Source organism: Elephas maximus, chromosome 14 (assembly GCF_024166365.1).
Source record: "Elephas maximus indicus isolate mEleMax1 chromosome 14, mEleMax1 primary haplotype, whole genome shotgun sequence".
Lineage (NCBI taxonomy): Eukaryota > Metazoa > Chordata > Mammalia > Proboscidea > Elephantidae > Elephas > Elephas maximus.
In genome coordinates, this window is record NC_064832.1 from 90,320,942 (window position 1) to 90,343,612 (window position 22,671).

Consider the following 22,671-nt stretch of genomic DNA (forward strand, 5'->3'; position numbering starts at 1 on the left):
TAGTGCACATGATGTATAAAGAAGTAACAGGTGATAACAAAAACATAAATGGGAGGAGGAAGGGTATAGGTAAAGAGTTTTTATATGTTACTGAAGCTAAGTTGGTATTAATTCAGGTTATTACAAATGTTAAATGTAATACACAAAGAAAATGTCTTAATAAAACACACAAAAGGAAGAGAGTCAAAATGGTTCACTACAAAAAAATCAACAAAACACAAATATTGGCAGTATTAGATGACATAAAGGACAAAAAAGGTATAAGACACACAAAAAACAACAAAATGGCAGAAGCCTTTTGTTATCAGTAATTACAGTAAATGAACTCAATGCTCCAATCTAAAGACAAAGAGTGGCAGAATGGATTAACCAACAAACAAATATGATCTTGTTCACTGGAAGCCTGTTTACAATAGTAAAAAGGTGGAAACAACCTAAATGGCCATCAACAGATGAATAAACAAAACATGATATATGCACACAACAGACTAGTATTCAAGCCATATAAAGAAATGAAGTCCTGATACAGACCACAACATGGATGAACCATAAAAACATGCCAAGTGAAACAAGTCAGTCACAAAAGGACAAATACCGTCTGACTCCACTTACATAAAATATCTAGAATAGGCAAGTATATAAAGACCAAAGTTTATTAGTGGTTACAGGTGCAGGGGCTAGGGAGGGGAAAGGGGAACTCTTTGCTTAGCGGACAGTGAGCTGCTGTTAAGAGTGATGGAAAATTCTGGAAATGGATAGTGGTGGTGGTTGAGCATCACGAAGAACATAACTAATGTCAATGTATTATACCTGCAAATGGCAAATATTTTGTTACATACATATTTACCACAATAAAACAAAAATTTAAGTCATCTGCTTTGTAGATTTAGTGGAAAAATACTGAAAATGAAATCTAAGTTTTGCGACTTAGTTCCTACTCCACATTTACTAATATGATGAGCTATACAAGTTACTTAACTTTGTGGATGGAGGCAGAGTGAGGGCCTATGGGGGTAAGGTAGGCATATCTTAGTTTCTACATCTACAAGAGAGGAAATTAAACCATAATCTGTAAGGTTCCACCAATCTATGATAAATGTAAACGACAAAAAAAAAATCTTTTTCTTTTTTTTTTTTTACTTGGTTAGCAATTGGTCTCATCATAGAGTTTCTTAGGAAATTAAAGGCAGCAACCAGAAAGGTTAAAGGATAAAAGTACAGGTAAACACCTTCATTCTGAGTCTGATATCTTTTGAAGGTACCAAAAAAAAAAAAAAAAAACCAACAAAAAACCCAAACCCGTTGCCATCTAGTCAATTCCCACCCATAGTGACCCTAAAGGACAGAGCAGAACTGCCCCACAGGGTTTCCAAGGAGCAGCTGGTGAGTTCAAACTGCTGACCTTTTGGTTAGCAGCCAAGCTCTTAACCACTGTGTCACCAGCACTCCTTTGGAGGTATACTTGATAGTACTCGCTGATGGACTGATTGGATGTGAGTTGTGAGAAGAGAGAGATATCGTAGATGATCTGAGTGTCTCTGTCTTGAACAATACAAAGAATGAGGTTGCCATTTACTGAGAAAGAAACGATTATGGGAAAAGCATAAACTTTACAAACTTACAAGGCATCCCATATGGCATTTAAAAAGCCTGTTGCCGTTGAGTGATTCAGATCCTATAGGACAGAGGAGAATTGCCTCATGGGGTTTCCAAGGAGCGGCTGGTGGAATGGCTGACCTTCTGGTTAGCAGCCAAGTTCTTAACCACTGTACCACCAGGGCTCCACTGGGAATTTACAAAGCATTAATGAAGTGTCTTGAAGCTCACTTCTAGGAGACATTTTCTCACGGATGCCACAATTTGCTTTCTCCTTAATGCCTTATGAGAAAATTAGCAGTCATGATGCATAAGCCAGCTGCCTTAATCCTTTACTCATCACATATTTTCATTCTGTTGTAGAATTTTTTTTTCTGTAGTAATATGTTTCTGAAGTAAATGGGAAAACAGAATTTTCTTTGCAGAAATTAACTTTACAGGCAATGCTTTCTATAAAGTGAGGATAATGGAACCATTTTCTGTTTTGTAATTGTGCTTGGAACTATTAAAATAAAACTAAAAAATGCTATCCTTTGTTTTGTGATACAATTGTTTTTTTGTGTTACAATCTATCAGTGGTTCTTCACTGGGGCGATCATGCCCCCAGAGGACATCTGGCAGGGTCTGGAGACATCTTTGGCTGTCATGACTGGGGTAGGGGTGTGTGTGTGGGTGCTACTGACATCTAGTGGGCAGAGGCGAGGGATGCTGCTAAACATCCTACAATGCACAGGACAGCCCTCCACAAGAAAGAAGTATCTGACCCCATGTCAACAGTGTGGAGGTTGAGAGCTGAGATAGTTTAATGTAGAATAATAGTTTAAACATTCATAAACACTTCACCCCCACTTTCAATACCATTAACCATGCTCTTTTCTTCTTTCGTGGACCATTTCCTTGGTATTTTTCTTCATCCCCTTACTTTTTCCTCCAAGGAGCTGGCCAACAATAGCATGTTCTCTTACATTTTAGGTGTTTCTGTGGGAGAGTTGATTAGGCTGTCCATCAAAACTTATGCCATCCTGCTTTTACTAGGTAGAACTATTGCTAGGAAGTAGCTGCCCACCCAGGGATGACATTTCTCAGCTCCTCCTAAAACGAGGTGTGGCCACTGACTGTTTCCCACCAAGGGGCCATACTCCTTTATTTCCCTGTCCTTCAGATAAGTGGTATCCAATAGAAACAAGATGCAGGCCACATAACACATAAACAAACAAAACCCACTGCCATCAAGTCGATTCCAACTCATAGTGACTCTACAGGATAGAATCGAACTGCCCCATAGGGTTTCCAAGGAGTGGCTGGCGGATTCGAATGCCGACCTTTTGGTTAGCAGTTGAGCTCTTAAGCAACTGTGCCACCAGGGCTCCCAAGTAATTTTAAATTTTCTAGTGGCCACATATTAAAATTGAAAAGGAACATATGAAATAAAATGTAATACTACATTTTACTTAATACAATCAAATACAAAAATTCACTGAGATATTTTAATTGTACTAAGTCTTCAAAACCTGGCATGTATTTTGTACCTCACAGCAGGTTTCAATTCAGACTAGCCACGTATTAAGTGCTCAAAAGCCATATATGTATGGCATGTGAATGCCATTGCACAGAGCAGCTCGAGATGAATACAGATGATGACAGGGTCCTAGGAAATGGAGAAGCCACCAGATGGAAGGGGACTGGTCCCTTTTTCACAATATACACAGAAGCTGCTCACTGATGGGAACACCCACCTGGGTCTGTTACTTGAGTGAGTGTGGAGCCTCTGAGATCTGACGGTTTGTTACAGCAGCTGATGTTGGCCTAACTAGTGAAGATCCCAAGGACACCTTGGTCACAAACTTACATCACCACCTACCCGTAATGTCCTGCGAGGTATGTTCCGCAGCATTTCTGACTTTCCTTTCTAAACCCCTTGCTTTCCCCTCACCAATGCCACCTTATTTGTTTCCGCTACATTCCACTGCCTATCACCTAACGTGCTGGCATGCTACTGTGATTTCTGCAAAGATGTCCCTATATTTTATTGTCTTGACTTATTTTGTTCTGAACTGTATGAATGCTAACATTTTGATGGTTTTTTCTCAGTGAAGACCTTGCAAACAATTATTCTATATTTAAATTCTCACATAAAAAACAAAGTGGTCAGAAAAAGTACTCTTGTAACTGCTGAAGATAAAATACTATTGGAATAAAAGCTCTAGACCAAACCAAAAAACCAGCTGTCATTAAATCCATTCCAACTCATGCTGACCCCACGTATCAGAGTAGAACTGTGCCCCACAGGGTTTTCAAAGGCTGTGATCTTTTGGAAGTAGATTGCCAGGCCTTTCTTCTGAAAGTTCTAGACAGTTGGGCAATCAATAAATTAGTCTGAATTTATGTCCAGAAGTGTTAAATTGTGTAACATAGTTAAATGGCTTAAAATGAAAAATCTATTCTGAAAAATAGACATATATAGGATGATTTAAAAAGACACAGAATTATCCTGGTTGCCTTTATTTGGAAAAAATATCAGAACTAACCTGATGATATATTAAGATGACACCTAATTCATGAACATTTTCAACCAGAAAAGAATTAACAGAGCAAGGCTGAGACTGCTGTCCTTAGAACGTCTTGCTTGCAAAGTTGGTCCTTGGCTAGCATCTGTGAACTCAGACTTTGGGGGTAGTTCCCATATTTCCTGTTTAGAAAGGCTCACTGTGTCTAAACTGTGCAAACAATATGGTTTATGCTGAACATCTCCTTTTCTTCTGGGAGTTGGGGATTTTGGTACGTGCCAGGCAGAGAGCGCCTGCGTGACCAGTCCCCAGTAAAAACTCTGGGCACTGGGTCTCTAATGAGCTTCCCTACTAGACGACACTTCCTGTGTGTTGTGCAATTTTCTTGCTGCTTGAGGAATTAAGCAGATCAGGTCTGAATCCGCTGGGAAAGGACTCTTGGACACATGCATCTGGTTTCCCCTAGATTTTGCCTCACACACCTTTTCCCTTTGCTGATTTTGCTGTCATTTCTCTGGAATAAATCATAGCCATGAGGACGGCTGTATTTAGAGGGTGATGAGTCCTCCTAGTGAATCCTCAGTCTGGGGTAGCATCGGGGAGCCCCTGAAACATCCCTATATTTGCCAATCTAAGTACATATATAACAGACTGAGCAGCAGGAAACGAGAGACAATGCGTGCACAATTGCATTTGTAAAACAGAAAATACATCCATTTGATCATTTCTACACCTGCTTATGTACAACTTAAAATACAGACACTCACCAGATCAATTGTTTTGGCTCTTTGTTTAGATTCGTCATCACACCAGGTTTCACACCACAGCCAGTCTTGAGGAAGAGATTTAATGGCAACTTGGTAAATCATATTATTGGGAAGGTCCTGCAGAAAAAAATAATTTAAACTTATAGGTACAAAAATTAGAGTCAGAGCAAAAGCAGCTGAAGGACAATGTCATTTAAATTACAAACATCACGAAAAAACATATGCAAGCTTTTTTTTTTTAAGCTTTAAATAGCTAATTTGACCCAATCATCTTGTGTCAAGATTGAAACCAGGCATTGGGACAAAGCCCACATTCTCCTAGACTTCAAACCCTATCACTGAGGATGAAGAGGAAGCCCAGAAACCCCGTCCGATATTCCCTAAAACAGATGACCTGACTACCTCTGCCTGCCTGAATCACCAGGATTCACCACTCACACTGTACCTGATATTACTGTTACTGTTGGTCACAATCACACTCTTTTGATTCCCAGGTCAGCTTTCATCTCCCTGTCAGCATAGAATATTTCATGAATATTTTCACATTTCTGCATATTCAGGGATTTCTATTCAAAGGCGGTTGTCATCTGGGTTAAAGGACATTTGAATAGCAAGCAAACCCAGTAAGTTAAAAATACAGATGGCTGAAGAGATTTAGAAACACCTTTTCCAGAGACATTCATTTACATTGCAGCGTTATAGAGGCCTTTCTCTTCTCTCTCCAGAGAGGGCCTGTTTACATTCCAGAGAAAAGGTCACACTCTGTCAATCTCTCTCTTACCACAGTACCTGTGCTACAGCAGAAATACCACAAGTGGATGGCTTCAACAAAGAGAAATTTATTCTCTCGCAGTTTAAAAGGCTAGAAGTCCAAATTCAGGGTACCAGCTCTAGGGGAAGGCTTTCTCTCTGTTGGTTCTGGAGGAAGGTCCTTGTTATCGATCTTCCCCTGGTCTACGAGCTTTTCAGTTCAGGAACCCCACCCAGGTCCAATGGACACGCTCTGCTCCTGGTGCTGCTTTCTTGGTGGTATGAGGTACCCCTGTCTCTGCTCACTTCTCCCTTTTCATCTCAAAAGAGATTGATTGGAGATACAATCCAATCTTGTAGACTGAATCCTGCCTCATTAACATCACAGAAGTAGGATTTACAACACAGTAGGAAAATCACATCAGATGACAAAATGGTGGACAACCACACAATACTGGGAATCATGGCCTAGCCATGTTGATACACATTTCTATTAGCTTTCCTATGTAAACTCTGAAATTCATAATTTGAAGGTTCTTGTCCTGTGGTGGAAATCCCCTCTGAAAGTGCAAGTGCCATCTGCCCTCATGTGTCACCCCACTGGGGACTGTGGTACAGCGAACCAACACAAGACGTTTTGTGAGTAGTCTGTCTCTGATCCAGAAGTCTGGTGTGGCTGCCAGTATGTTGTTGTTGTGAGGTGTTGTCGAGTCTGTTCCGACTCATACAGACCCTATGGTACAACCAAACAAAACACTGCCCGGTCCTGCACCATCCTCATAGTTGCTGTGTTTGAGCCCACTGTTGCAGCCACTGTGTCAGTCCATCTCATTGAGGGTCTTCCTCTTTCATGCTGGCCCTCTACTTTACTAAGCATGATGTCCTTCTCCAGGGACTGGTCCCTCCTGATAACGTGTCCAAAGTACATGAGATGAAGTCTTGCCATCCTAACTTCCAGGAAGCACTCTGACTGTACTTCTTCCAAGACACTTGTTCATTCTGCTGGCAGTTCATGGTATATTCAATATTCTTCACCAACATCATAATTCAAAGGCATCAATTCTTAGGTCTTCTATATTCATTGGCTGGCTCTCCCATGCATATGCTTTTCTTACCAGGCACCTTAAAACTCTTCCAGCCTCTACCTATTACCCAGTTCCAAAACTGCTTCCCCATTTTAGGTATCTGTTAGAACAGCACCTCATTCCTGGTACCAAATTCTTAGTTATCTAGTGCTGCTGAAGCAGAAATACCATAAATATGCGGCTTTAACAAACAGAAATTTATTTTCTCACAGTTTAGGAGGCTAGAAGCTTGAATTCAGGATGTTGGTTTCGGGAATGGCTTTCTCTCTGTCAGCTCTGGAGGAAGGTCCTTATCTCTTTGAGCTTCTGATTCTGGGCTATCTTCATGTTGTTTGGCATCTCTCTTCCTCTGTCTCTTCTCTGCTCACTTACTTAATCTCTCTTATATCTCAAAAGAGACTGACTCAAGATCTACCCTGCACTAATCCTACCTCCTTAACACAATGAGAACCCATTCCCAAATGAGGCTATAACCACAGACACAGAGGTTAGGATTTACAGTACATATTTTTGGAGGACATAATTCAATCCATAACAGGACCTACAGGAGTAAGAAGTTTGAGGAAAAGTAAATCATTAGTTTTGTAAATGCTGAGTTTGAAGTGAAAAAATTCTATTTACATAGAGCTGTCCAAAAGAATTGCATAAAGGGCAGGAACATGAGAAAGAGACTAAAAATACTAGATTTTGAAATTTATTAGCAAGGAGTTGAAGCAGTCTATGTAGATGCATTGAAAATTACCTTATTAACATTTTACTTACCTGATCTAGGTTTGAAAGACTGTTTGGATCTTGACTGAGAGCTTGGTACTGGCCCCTGAGCCTGTCGCCTGCTGCAATTTTCCTGAACTTCTTGAGATCCACTACATATAAGGCACTGCAAAAATGAATATTCCTGAAAGCCTATACTGTTTATGTATTTTCACTTCTTCCCCTAGTGACTGTCTACAGTGATGGTACTGATTTAACTACGCATATCCTTGGGTCTTATATTAATTTATTCTGCTATAAATTTGCTCCTAATATCTAATATTGTTTCCAAAGCATTTGAAGTTTGTTATAATACTGTTAGGATTTAGATTCTCTTAGGGTAACTTCAGGTTCTTCTAAGATCTCATGAAACTCATGACCCTATAAAACAGTAGCTTTAAGACAGTGTCTTCGTATTATTATTTGAGAAACAAGGTTTAACTCTTCTGCAGTAGTTAGGAGCATCTATTCGAGCCATACTACCTGGTTTGACAACTGGCTCAGCTATGTACTAGCATAATAAGTCTGGGCAAGTTATATAAATGTTCCATGCCTCAGCTTCCTCATCTATAAAACAGGGATAACAATAGTAGATCAAAAGGGTGTTGTAAAGATTTTATGAGTTGATATATATATAAAGGCTTAGAATAGTGACTGGCAGGTAATAAACAAAAAAAAACCACACCCATTGCCATCAAGTGGATTCTGACTCACAGCAACCCTATAGGACGGAGTAGGACTGCCCCATAGGGTTGCCAAGGAGTGCCTGGTGGATTCAAACCTTTTGCTTTGCAGCTGTAGCTCTTAATCACTACACTACCAGGGATTCCTGGCATGTAATAAGCACTATATAATTGGTTGCTGTTTTTCCTAAGCAAACTGAATCTTGTGATTCAAGAAATTATTTACTTGCTAAAAGGTAAGAGTGTGAATTTTCTTACCTGATGTGGTATTTCCTTCTTAAAAGATGTGATGCCCAGTATCCTGTTTTCCAGAAACGATATCCATCCATTTCAGTGCGGCTATCACAAAACGGGGTATACCCGTACGGGGCTCCACCCAGATCTAAATCTCGAAGTTCTCTTAGGTCATGTCTCACAATCTAGACAATTAAGATAGGTTCTCAGATGAGTACCATAAAATAATATAAGCCCTTTCTATCTGAATTGCAAGTTATCATTATGTTCTTGTAGAGATACAGAAAACTGCATTTGCTTCACGTAATGTGAGTTTGCTAAATACCTGTTTTTTACCTCTTAACCTCATAGAAATCTAAAATTTTGATATCTGGTCTATATGACAGTGGTCTTATGCATTAGTAAGAATAGCTGGTTAAATCCTTTTTAAACAAGGTATTTTACACAAAATATACTTTGGGAAGGTTTTAAACATTATTCAAGTGCATACCTCTTAGTATCTCAAGGTATAAATTAGTAATTCAGAATCTTTTTTATGTTAAAAACAAAATTCGATGCTGTTGAGTCAATTCCGACTCACAGCAAACCTACAGCAGAGAGGAAAACTGCCTCACAGGGTTCCCAAGGCTGTCATTTTCATAAACGCCTACTGCCATATCCTTCTTCTGTGGAGAGGCTGGTGGGTTTGAACCACAGACCTTTCGATCAGTGGCCCAGTGCTTTAACCACTGTTCTTAAACCTCCATTATTATATATAGACAAATATTAGAATAACAGAGAAAAATCTGATTATTCCAAACGGCTTAAATCAAATAATGTTAGTAAGTCTTAGTTTTTAAAAGACTCTCTAGCCTGTCGGAAAAATATTATTGTATATGTCAGGGGAGGGTGGGAAAAATAAATTTTATGTTAGATAGTAGACTGGGAAATGCTTACATCATCACCCACATTTGTCTATTTTATTATAATGGTTCATGGTTACCAATCTGGAAGATAGTCCAAAAATAATAAGGATTTAGAATATATGTAAATTCTATGACTTGAGATACTTTTTTCTAAAATATAAATACTAACATATGCATGTATTCACAAACTTTCATATTTACATATTAGTGTCCTTAAAATTTTTGTGTTTTCCAAATATTTTTTCCCATTAATAATTCCAAAGGCAATGTAAGGAGATAAGCAGAAAGGTTTTAACAGTTTTTACAATACTACATCTTTAAGACTGAGAATCCTAAAATTTTTGCCAAATTTAAGACCTTAGACGGTAGAGTGATGAGGATTTGGGGATTAGCTGAATGCCAAAAACTGCTGTTGAAGGTGGAAGAATGGGTGGAGTGTTGTGTGCAACTGGTTAACTTCCAGTGAAAAGAAATGTCTCATTTTTTCAATGCATCACAACAAATATTCCATATTCATGGGAGCCCATGTAACTACTTTTATTATGATTAAAATTTTTTTAAATTCTAAAACTAAAAAAATTAGTACTTCAAAGAGAAATGGACATTTCCTAAATTATTAATGGTACTTCCTACAGTACCCTTAAGTTTTCCATGTAATTCTGACATTTTGTTTTTGAAGGTACTTTGCTTATATATTAAAATTGTATCTTATATGCTTATGTAGCACAGCAACTAGGGTAGTAATTAACACAAGCAACATAAATTATGTTTCTTTATTCAGAGAGAAGTGTAAAGTAAGTCTGAATACTACTCAAAACAACAGCTAATCTTATTACCTGGTCAGCATCAACAAAAATGATTTTGTTCACCGCCAGAGGAAAAAGGACATCAAGGAAAAGAATTTTGTAACCCCAAATAATCCTTTGCTTTTCAGTCTGTTGATGAAGCCAACGGGGCCATCTATATTGGACTAGTTCATATTGGAATCCATACTCCTTAGCCATGTGAGGAATTACTTCCTAAAAGCATAACACACACCAAAAATCAAACAATATATTCAAGGAAGAAAGGAGTTCTGTTTCAGAGAGAAAAAAAAATTTTTTTTTAAAGGTAGAGTTTACTATAAATTGTTACAAGCTACTAGAAAATGTCTAAATGCTACTTCTTAGACTTGCACCTACTAATGAGAAATAGAAAGATGCCGGCAAATATAAAAATACAGGTGTACATAAAGCTATGTAATTTAATGTCATGTAAAATAACAGGTACCATGTATTAGCTAACAAGCTTGTTAACTAAGATACATGTGTTCTCACACTTTTACTGTGAACGTTTGACTTGAGAACGCTTGCCTTTAGAAAGAAGGACCTATGGATTTTGGAACACCTATGCATCTAACAGTTTATATATACGTCAGTACGTTGGTTGGAGACACGATAAAGAGGGCACACAAAAGACACAGTGTGAGCTATAAACTGATAAAAACAGATTCTTCACGACTTTCATTTTGAGGTTTATGATTAATTCAAGGTTTAAAAAGACAAGGTAGTTATTATCTCAAAATATTTGATATTTGATTGTCTTTTTACAGGATTAGACATACCTTGTTTCCTGTTCAAATCAAAAGCAGTTAATGCAATACATCATTAGCTACGCATGGCTCAAGAACCCAAAAGCTGAGAGGGAGGATGTAAAGGAGAAGGGGGCCATGGGTAAGCAAAGCAAAGGCAGAATTTGCTCTTTCCCCCTCAGTTCTCATGGGTAGCTAATTGCTTGTCATACGCTTAATTTTTTCCTGCTTTTATGAGACCAATGTAGATTTAAAATATGTTCCTTAATGTAACCCCTCAGTTTTACCTGTGATTGAAATGTTGAAATTATGGGTGTTCTGCTGGGAGTCACTGCTTTGGTTTGAAAATTAAGAAAAAACCAAAGAACACTGGGAACAATTAGAAAAATATTTTTTCTTTGTTCAACAAATACATATTTAAAATATTTACTGATTATTAACTATGTGCCAGGCCCTGTTCTAGATCCCATCAATACAGTAGTGAACAAAACTGATAAAAATCGTGTCCCTCACAAGGCTTACATTTTACAGGTAGTACTGAGTCGGAATCGACTCGATGGCACTGGGTGGGTACATAGAAAACGGAGCTCTGGGGCACAGTGATTAAATGCTTGGCTGCTAACTAAAAGACTGGCAGTTCAAATTTACCAGCTGCTCCTTGGAATACCCTATGGGGTAGTTCTACTCCATCCTATAGGGTCTCTACGAGTTGGAACTGACTCAAAGGCAATGGGTTTGGTAATGCAGAAAATGAATGAAATTAGTTACTTATAGAAGGTTGTGCTATGGAGAAAAATAAAACAGGAAGGTGAACAGAGAGGCAGATAAGGAGGAGTTTTAATTTTACACAGTGTAGTCAGGCAAGGATTCCATAAGTAGGTATAATTTCAGCAAAGATTTGAAAGAACAGAGTATGTTTTTTTAAAAACTGGAGAAGAATCTGGGGTACAAGTGATTTGTTTCTATATTTGAGTTTAAGTTTATAAAAATTCATCAAGTTGTATGCTTACGATCTGTGTACTTTTTTGTACATGTTATATTTCAAAGACTTTTAAAAAGATAAAAAATTTGAGGAGAAGGAAAAATTATAAAAAGATGGAACATACTACTTCAAAGATGGCATTGCTTTTGACCATCTAGTGGACCAAGAATTTTATCTAGACATTGCACTGTTTTTCTTAGTGAATGATATTTCCCACTAAGAAAATCTTTAAATAGGTTGTATTTTTTCAATTTATATAGAGTTAAATCCTCTTATGCGGTGACACGTAGGATAACATTAAAAATTTAGAAACAGACTAGTAGGACTCCTTGTTGACATTTACAGGTTCTTTTTCAGTTTTTTGTCTATTTCCAAATGAGCAACACATCAAAAAAACCAAACACATTGCCACTGAGTTGGTTCTGACGCACGGCAACCTCACAGTGACCTCATGGACACCGGAGGATGCATTGTTGGTGGTGGAGGGCGCAGGGGCTGCGACTTAAGGGTTAAGCACCTTGGCTCTGAGGTGACAACACCTGTGTTCAAACTTCAGCTATATTCCTAATTAGCTATTTGATCTCAGACTTGTGCAGTAAAGGATTAGCCTTGTACAAAGAAAGGCTTTGCCCTTTGGCCCCAGCTCCCAGAAATTAAGCTGTACCCTTGGAATGTCTGACCTGATAAGCATGTCTTTGTTTACCAGGGGACCTTGGGCTACACCGGATAGTCTATGCTAACGATGTGATTTATGAGGGGGGCCTTAAGCCATGTGGTAACTGCTTGACCTCTGGAGGGGCTTGAGACTAAGGTCGATCACAGGGACTGTCAGCTGTGCCTATGTGGCCGACTCCCAGTAAAAATTCTGGACACCAGGCCCAGGTGAGCTTCCCTGGCTGGCAATATTCTGTGTGTGCTGTTCCACTTTGCTGCTAGGAGAAATAAGTGCTGTCTGCACGACGCCACGAGGAAGGGACAACGGGAAGGTCTGTGCCCAGTGTCTCCTGTGCCCTGCCCTGGGCACCTCTTCCCCTCTGCTGATTCTAATGTTTTCTTTCACTGTAATAATCCATAACTGTGAAGGTAACGGCTTTTCTGAGTTCTGTGAGTCCTTCTAGTGAATTACTGAACCTGACGGTGGTCTCAGGGACCTCCCAAACTCTTAAGGCCATTTACTTAAATTTCTGAGTCTTGGTTTTCTGGGGACAGTACAGTACTTAACACACAGGGTTGTTATGAAAAAAACTGAGTATGTACATAAAGTACTTACCAATGTGCCTGACAAACACTAAGGTATAAAAGCATGGTTGGTTATTTTTACCTCTTCCTTTATCACTGCTTTTGGTCTAGAAAAAGAGGTTTTTTTGATCTACTATCAAATTAGATTCTAATTTTTGCGGAATTCGCTCACTTTGTAGTGACAACAGGAAGGAATAGGACACATTTTGAAGGTGGAGTGTGAGACTGAGTAGGGTAACAGATGTCGGCCACCCGAAAACTTGCTAAATATAAAATGTCTCAGACCACAGTGTCTAGATTAGCATACCCATCAATGTATTGCACAAAAATAAGATATGCTTGTTATTCTCAGCACTATGAAACTATTTTTCTGTGGTACAGTCTTCAAATTTTCTTGATACTACTGGTCCTGTAAAAATTTGTAAAAACGTAACAGGATCCAATTCCTTTTACTGACCATCTGTATATATTTTTCGTTCCCAAATTTTATCCAATTATTCATTATTTTATCATGGGAAACCAGTAACAATTCTCATTTTGATTTTGCTTAAAAATAACCTCTTTCTCCTCCTGTTCTTTCCTTTTAAACTCTTCTTTAAATAAATACCACATAGATGTATCTTAAGCTTGATACAAAATACTAAATAATAAAGGTTTAAAATTTATCAAAAATAATATTTTGAATAAATATATATTTCAAAAGGCCTGGTTTGAAAAGAGAAATGGTATACGAACTTACATTGATATAAGGAATTTACTACTTAAACATGAACTATTCTATGATAAAAAAGATTGCTGTACTTACTTTAAATGTTGGTGAGAGATAATTTTTTAGAAACCAAAACTTCACTGGTGTCTTGGTGTTCCGTAAAACAGAAAGCATCATAATTCTGTATGGAAGAACATTAAACCCATTATAAGATAACATTAACAGTTCATCCTACTTTTCCTATGGTTTTTAAATATTTAAGGGTATCAGAAGTTTTTCACTATGAATTATGGAGACACAGACTGAAATATCTTCATATACTATGGTTGATCGTCAAGTGGAAACCCTGGTGGCACAGTGATTAAGTGCTACGACTGCTAACCAAAGGGTCGGCAGTTCAGATTCGCCAGGCGCTCCCTGGGAACTCTATGGGGCAGTTCTCCTCTGTCCTATAGGGTTGCTATGAGTTGGAATCGACTCGACAGCAGTGGATTTGGTTTTGGTTTTTGGATTATCAAGTACGTAATTTACAAAGACAAAAAACTATATATATATACATATGACATAGACTAAATTGATTGCCTTTTTCCTTCATTTGACAGAGACCACATACACACACACACACACACACACATAGCTGTCAGGTAGATTCCTACTCAAACTGCAACCCTACAGGACAGAGTAGAACTGCCCCATAGGGCTTCCAAGGAGCACCTGGTGGATTTGAACTGCTGACCTTTTGTATCTAATCTTGGCTCTGTTTCTGTGTGATTAATATTAGGCATGCAAAACTTAAAAGAATAGAATGATCTGTCTATATTGATAAATTCATTAGACAATTCACTTTTCTATGCGAAATCATTTAGAGAAGATGCAAATATATCTAAAGTTCCATTTTTAAATATCAACACTACAACTGAAAGGCATTCTCTTTTATTCTTCCACAGATTTTAAAAAAAATAGCCCTTTTACTTTGCAAATACGCTTACTTCTTCTTACCCATTTTATGAAACAAGCTGTTTCTTCACCAAAAAAGGAATATTTACTATATACCTTCTCTCACATATCATCTTGTTATAAATACGTCTATTTTTTAGCTTTAAAGAAAATCAATATTCCAAATATAATTCCTCATTTTAAAAATATATTCTTACCTTATAACTTTAAATTAAAAAAATAGAGCAAGGTGCAGAGCACGATATACTTCATTACTGAGTAAAAAGGAGTTAAAGAAAAAGCCTATGTATTTACTTGTATATACCTAACGCATCTCTGTCGGGCTGTAATGACAATACTGGTTTTCAGTGGGAAAGGGAACAGGGTACCAAGGAAGCGCGGTGAGATTTTTTTTTCATTCTATACCCCTTTATTCTTTTTGAGCTTTGAACCATGTGAATGTGTTACCTTTTCAAAACATTAAATACAAAGTATACCCACCTTAAAAAGCGCTCGTATAAATGGCCAGAAGCAACTGAAAAAATGTTTAGAACATCTGCTTCCCTTTTGTCTTCTTTATGCAACCTTATTGTGAAACTTGGAATAAAGAAGCAGTAATTGACAGTTTGTTTTAATACACATCTGCAAAAGTTAGTAACTAAATAAAATTCAAACTTGATGAGCAATAAAAATAGGAATGGCTTTCAAAACGAAGTTATTAAACTTAAAAACTTTTATCTCAGCAATTATAAACTGTTAGTATTAAAAGCATGTGGTTAATTAACATCACCTGATGTTTTTTTTTTTCCTTTGATGTTTACTGTTTTTTTTTGGTTTATAACATGGAATGCAAACACATCTTTGTCTTTGTTTCAAAAAGTTGTTTTGAGGAAAAAAAAAAAAAAAAAAGAACAGGTTAAGGTATACCATGGCCGTTGCTAATATACTGAACTTCGAACAGGCCCAGAGTGCAGAAGGAGACAGGACGTAGAGTGTATAACTAGGGCACAGCAAGAACTGTCCAATGTGATGACAGGGTATATCCTCAGTGCTGCTAACACGGCTCTCCCAGGCTAAAAGGCTGCAGAAGTCAACAGTTCGGGGCTCCTCTGACTGTATGTATTCTTCACTCCGTGTGCTTTCGGCAAGCCTCCGTGAGGAGCAATGGGGAGCCATGGCCACTCTGTGGTTTACGCCACTGCAGGTTAATCTGGTGCCAGTTTGTCATTTTCAACCCGGAGCCCTGGTGGTGCAGTGGTTATGAGCTTGGCTGCTAATAACCAAAAGGTTGGCAGTTTAAATCCACCAGCTGCTCTTGGAAACCCTGTAGGGCAGTTCTACTCTGTTTTACAGTGTTGCTATTGAGTCGGAATTGACTCAGCAGCAACCGGTTTGGTGTTGTCACTTTCAATACTTTCTGGACCCAGATCAGCCTTTAGTACGACCCATCTCATATGGAAAAGCAAAGGAATGTTTAATTTGGGGTATTTGTATGTATATTTTATTTCCTTTTTAAAAAAAATTTATTTAATTAAACCACCTCATTTTTACATGCACAGATATTTAAAATCTGGAAAACTAAACAACTGGCAATCATCAGTGGGATATATTTTGCCAAATACTTATTGTTATGATAGAAGCAATTTTTCAAATATTTTCTTACTGTAATCCCCCAAGTAAGAAAAACACACAGTTGATTCTGTGGGAAAAAAACCCACAGTAAGTTAGCACTAAATCTAAGATAAAGAGTGAAGGTATTGTAAGATACACAATACTCAGGTATCTGGAAGAGTTAACATACCAAAAGCTTACCGCCTCTCTAACAGAGACTTATGGTGTTTTGGCATCCTTTTTGTATAACAATAGTTTAATACTTACATCTATTCATTCTCAAAAGAAGCCTAAAAACTGGGCAAAATGTAAAAAGATGGCAGTGCCTTTGACTTGTACAACAAAATCTGCTTAGGTTGTTGAACCTACTTGGCTTACAAGTTTCTACTACTTAAACAGTTTTTTGTCCAAGATCAAAATGACCAGTGGTTATCTAATTAAAAATATGTCCAGTTCTCTAAAATGGACTTATAAAAACTCTCTATAATGTGCATCTACACCAGACAGTCTTTGTTTTTCCCTGCCTAACAGGCTTTACTCATCTTCCAGAAAGGGCAACCTAAATATTTCTCCGGGGAACCATTCCTCCCCCAATTTCATTCCATGAAGCTTGGGTGGGGCAGGTCTTTCCACCAGTACTAGAAGTAGGCATCTGATCCAAACTTGGTGAAAGTTACAGTAACCAGTTCAGTTTGGGACACATGGCTATAGCTGGACCAGTGAGTCAGCCTTGGAACTCATGTGGAAAGAAAGGCAATCTCTTGTCACTGGAGATGGCACACTTTCACTGGGCAAAGCCTGCCTGAAAAATGAAGCAGGCACACATAACAGCAGAAATGAGATGAAGACAATTTCCAGGCTACATCTCTTGAGCACATAAAGTCAGTTCTACTTCTGAACTCTTTAACTATGTAAGCTAATATATTCCTTTTTTGAAATCAATAATCTCATTAATATAGGTTCTAATTTATCTTAGAGATTCTCCACCATATCCACCGTCCCAGCTAAGCTGGGCTACTTTCTGTTCTTAAACATACCCAATCTTTTTCACTTTATGTCATTAGGTACCTTCACCTGGAATGCACTCTCCCCTACCTCCAACTTTTGAAATCCTGTCCATTCTTTGGAGTGCATCTTAGCCACACACTTCTCCAAGGAGTTCCTTCTTGAGGAAACTAGATACATTTTTGTCTTTTGGTTTGAACAGGACTTCATGATCTTACAGCTCTAACTCCCTATCTCATATTATTAACACTTACGTACCTACCATACCCCTCCGAGAGGAAAGGATCTGGGCTTTACTTAAATTTTTACATCTGCAATACTTCCACAAGTAGATTATTAACGGATCTATAATAATGTGCTGAAGTATTCATTATTAATTACCTTTTAATGGAGTCCCACATTCCTTTCTTTTTTTCATCTTTATCGGTTAGGATATCTTCCTCAATTTTGTCTGGCTTTTTCTGCACCTGATAGCACGGTAAAGAAAAATTGTAGAATTTGGCAGTTTTAAATACAGTGTTGCATGGTCCCCTGAAAATCTAGGATAGTTGGAGTAAATGATGTCAGGCTACATCTCGGAATTGTTACAGCACAATTTGGGCTTCTACTACCAACTCAACCTCATTTTAATTTCTCCTAGGGGCTCCCTCCAGATTGCTAAATAATGGGCTTTTACTCCTATTTGCTGATTTATCAACCTCAGAAATTACCTACTGGTATTTCTAAGTTCATAGAGTTTACCCAAAACCAAAATCAAAACAAACAAACAAACAAAAACTCATCAACACGGAGTTGATACCAACTCGTGAGTCATGGAGTTTAGTCATTATTTATTCTTGGTTATGACAGATGAGGCTTTCCCTCTTCATATCAGTGCCTTCCTTCCCTTCTAGGCTGGGAAGTAACATCTTACTTGGTAGTAATATCTTTAGTTCTTCTACTGAGTATTTTTGAAACTTTAATATTTATATATCTGTTTTTTACTCCAACAACTTCGACAGTTTATCTTGTATACCCAGCTTTTAAGAATACTAATACCCCTACCTCTTCCCTCCATCTCCTAACTTACATTAGCTAAATTTTTACTTTACTGTTGTAAATATGGATATTTATATTTTGTTTAGTAAACATAATTATATCTTTGGCACTTTGTTATAATGTTAACAACTTGAATATTATTACAACAATGTAAATAGTACTTACTGAGGGATCAGGAGGGCCCTAAAGGGCACAGAAAGTATACCGAGATTGTATATCAGGTTCTAAGTACATGACCTCTATGCCACTTAAAGGAGACTCTTTCTCAAATGAATTCTCGTTTCCAACATTCTACTACTGGAGTAGTAGTTTTCTTGGAATTTAACTGTCATTATCTTATAGGGAGATATATGTTTTCTTTACTACATAACTAATATTTTCTAGTTTATTACTCATGTTATCTAATTACATGGAATTTCTTTTTCTTGGAGCTCAATCACTAACTTTTTTCTATGTAGGCCTTATTCTCATTCGTTTTTCAGATTAGCTTCATCATTTTTCAAACGACCTATCTTTCTCTTCCTTGGAATTCATATTCATTGTACTGGCAAACTTACTCAGGAAGGGGTACGAAAAATAACTTCTCTAAATTTTTGCACTTCAGAAAAAAACTTTATTTTTACTTCCCATTTGATTAAGAGTTTGGCTAGATACAGAATTCTAGGTTCAACATGTTTTTCCTCAGAACCTTAAGGCTGTGTTTTGCTGTCTCTTAACATCTAGTTTGAGGATGAAAAGTCTGATGCTAGTCACAATGTCCTGCTATTGTGGTGATCTGCCTTTTCTCTTTGGTAGCTGTTAGCATCTTTCGTGGGTCTTTTTCACTGATCCTACTTGGTAATTTGTGGGCCTTCTGACCACAGGCAAGATCAGAACTTTCTTCTTAAAGCAGCTTTGAACATGCTTTTAACTGTACACTTGACCAAGTGTTAGGTTCTGTCCCATCAGGCACCAACGGTGATGCCCTGGAATATTTAGAGGGCAGAGATTTCTGATTGTCCTATAGATGGACAGTCACTGACTTTGAGCAGAGCTGTATCATGAAGGGCCCAGGATGTGCTAGCCTTCAAGTGCGTCTTGATATAACTAATTGGAAGAAATTATTTCCTGTAACTCAGATGTCAGCTAAGACTTTATTCCTTACCTGGCTTCTCCAAGAGCGCACTGCATGGTTTTGTCCCACATGGGTGCAAAGCTCAGCTTCTTTACAAATTCCTAGATCCCCCACTTGCCTTTGTTAGTTGGCTGGAGATTTGGGGGTTCACGTAGGCATTACATCTGAAACCATGTAGCCTCTCTACATCCCCTAGCTCTCCCCTTTCCCTGATTTCCCCCTTCTTTCTCTTCCCCTAATTCATAGGCCATCTCTCCCAAGAGCCATACTCATTCCTCTCCTAGTGTGCTGCAGACAGCTTAGTAACTGCCATTTTTAATGCACATCTGAATGTGTTTGAGTTACTTCCCTTCATCCAAAGAGGTTTATCAAAGTTATTTTTTTCCTGTGTTCTTTCTAAGAGGAATTGTGGAAATAAAAATTTCTTTATCTCACTTTGTTTCCTTCAAAGCTGTCTCATAAAAATGACTACTCTGGCTGTGATACAGGTAATACTGTGAATGGTTTATTCTGCCCATGATTGGTTCAGTTTCTGCAATATCATTTTTTACTTATAAAGATGCATGTTTTTCATCTGCTATGGAAGTTAGCATATATACATATAATCTAATAACTATACCAAGGTATTCAGAAGAAGTTACAGTGGGTGTAAGCCACAGCATAGTTTTTCTTTACATAATTTGAGATAGGAGCTTGACTTATTGAAACATGGTCTACTCTGATTTTCGTGCTGATATTACAATAAAGTCATTTTTAAAGCCTCTGTCACCTGTATCATCATTAGTTTATGTGGAACCTAGAATGACTGGGAACCAAGAATCAAAGTTAATTTGGAACATTTATTCTAATCTTTAAAAATGGGTCAGAACTATTAACTAACAGTAATGACCAAATGTAGAATAGTATGCCTCAAATTGCAATTCCTCATGTAGAATTTTAGGGGGAAAAATAACAGCCAAGAGTTTTAAAGAGATTCGCAGCAGAAACAAAGAATATGGTTTTGAAGAAAATGAAATTTTTTGGTAAATGTAGCAACTTATCCTAAGGTTTTCAAACTCTATCAGGCAAGGAATCTTTTTCCCCCCTTTTCAAAAGAGTTTTAAAGGAGATAAGTAGAACTGCTTTGCTTTAGTTGAAAGGGTGTGGCTGTGTGTGTTTGTGTCAAGGTACGCTGGTTACAACCACCCCTCTCCCCTTCTCACCCTTCCTTTCAGGTGACCTGGAACCCTAGGGCTTTAAGAGACTTGAGACTACTACTGGGCACTACCTTGAGCTGATCCAGAAGGAACCATGCCTGAGGGGTTAATTACACTTAATTTGCTTGGATTAAAATTTACTACTCATCTAAAACCAAACCTGTTGCTGTGGAGTTGATTCTGACTCATGGAGACTCCATGTGTTAGAATAAAACTGCTCCATAGGGTTTTCTTTGCTGTAATGTTTACAGAAGCAGATCGCCAGGCCTTCCTTCCACAGCACCTCTCAGTGGGTGAGAACCACCAACCTTTAGGTTAACAGTCAAACACAAACTGTTTGGTGCCACCCAGGTACCCACTCAGCAGCACTGCGGAACAAAGGCCTGGTGATCTGTGTCTGTAAAGATTATAGCCAAGGAAATCCGATGGAGCACTCCTACTCTGTAAGACGTGGGGTCACCATGAGTCAGAGTTGACTTGACAGCAGTGGGTTTGGTTTTTGGTTTTGACATGAACATTTTAATCTCCCTTCCTCTGAGAATAATTTTTTCTCTTCCATTTTCTGTTTTTTCTTCCTGGAGTTCTTATTAGTGGACTTCAAGGACTGATTCTCCATGTTGTCTTTTCTTTCTCTTGTCCTCCTACCTTACTTTTTGTTTTTGTCTTTTTGCTGTAATGCCGAGAGATGAATGGTAAAGAGATAAAATTGTCTATTAGAAAACAGCTGCACAACCTATGATGGACCTAGGTATGACAAGGCTGTAGAATGACTGAATCAGTTAGGACATGATTAATGCCCTCAAAGATTTGATAGCTGTGGGGAGGGAATTAGACTTGTTCTATACTAGGGACCAAGAGGTCATACTAGAACCAGTTTACAGACTGAAAAATTTCTGCTCAAGAAACAACAAAACTTGATCAATTTTTCAATAGTCAAAACTATCTAAAGATGGGATAGGCTCCCCTTCCTCCCCCCAGAGAGAATATCTTCTTTCTTGTTTGCAGGACTAGGATAAAACTAGCTGAAAAGCTGGCCCTAAAGTGTTTGGGTTGAGTTACAAACTCAAGCAGCTGGTCTGGATTTTCTTGGGTTGTTCACCTGGAACAACCAGAATAAATGTATTTAAGGTGAGAGTGTAAGTTATAAATGAAGAAGGAAGGCAAGGTCATTAAAGGGTATCAAAAGTGAGCGGGAATGGCATGTAGGAACCAAGCAAGCACAGAATCAAGGGCATTGGTGATTAGGCATAGGTTATCAAGTGGAATGCAAGGCAATATTTGGTGATGTAGTAGTTTATGATCTAGGCAATGCATAAGGTAACAGCTTAGGTAGCCTATTGTTTGATTTTAGAGATTCCAAACATGAGTATTTCCTAGTTATCTTTGCTTATTGATTTCTACCTTTACTGCACTACAGATAGAGAACATACTAGGTGTAATTTCATTCTTTCGAAATTTGTTTTTCAACAAAATGTAATGTTATTTTTTCTGTGTGTTTGAAAAGACTTTGTATTTGGTGTTGTGTTCTTTATACATCTATTAGGTCATGATTTAAAATCACATTTTTCATATCTTCCATATCCCTCCTGATGCTTTGGTCTGCTTTATCAGTTATTAAAAGAACTAAGTTAAAAATAACCCAACATGACAGAGAATTGTTTCTCCTTATCATTCTATTTCTTTTCTGCCTCATCTTTATAAAATTATCTTCTTTATCATTAATACTTGTCGTTTTCATATCTATTTTTTCTGATATATACATAGCTATGTCAGCTTTGTTTAGGTTAGTATTGGACTAGTATACTTGTGCCATATTTTTATTTTTCATCCTCATCCTGAAGTTGTATTCTTATATTTTAGGTATGTTTTCTGCAAACAAATATAGTTAAAGAAAAAAAATCCAATATAACAATCTTTGCCTTTTATTGGAACATTTAGTCCATTTACATTTAATGTAATTAGTGGTATAATTCAATATTATATGATTAAATTCT

General features: G+C 37.7%; 1 protein-coding gene across 6 annotated transcripts in view; it reads right to left on the reverse strand.

Moving 5' to 3' along the window:
- UGGT2 (UDP-glucose glycoprotein glucosyltransferase 2) overlaps positions 1–22,671 on the reverse strand; it is a 186,417-nt gene that overhangs the window by 11,745 nt on the left and 152,001 nt on the right. For all 6 annotated transcript variants that reach the window (XM_049853119.1, XM_049853118.1, XM_049853117.1 and 3 more), the window contains 7 exons: positions 17,711–17,796; positions 15,215–15,310; positions 13,874–13,958; positions 10,114–10,296; positions 8,397–8,557; positions 7,468–7,582; positions 4,871–4,987 (listed from right to left, as the gene is read on the reverse strand). In XM_049853119.1, coding sequence (XP_049709076.1) covers positions 4,871–4,987; positions 7,468–7,582; positions 8,397–8,557; positions 10,114–10,296; positions 13,874–13,958; positions 15,215–15,310; positions 17,711–17,796 — 843 coding nt within the window. The remainder of the gene's footprint in view (positions 1–4,870; positions 4,988–7,467; positions 7,583–8,396; positions 8,558–10,113; positions 10,297–13,873; positions 13,959–15,214; positions 15,311–17,710; positions 17,797–22,671) is intronic.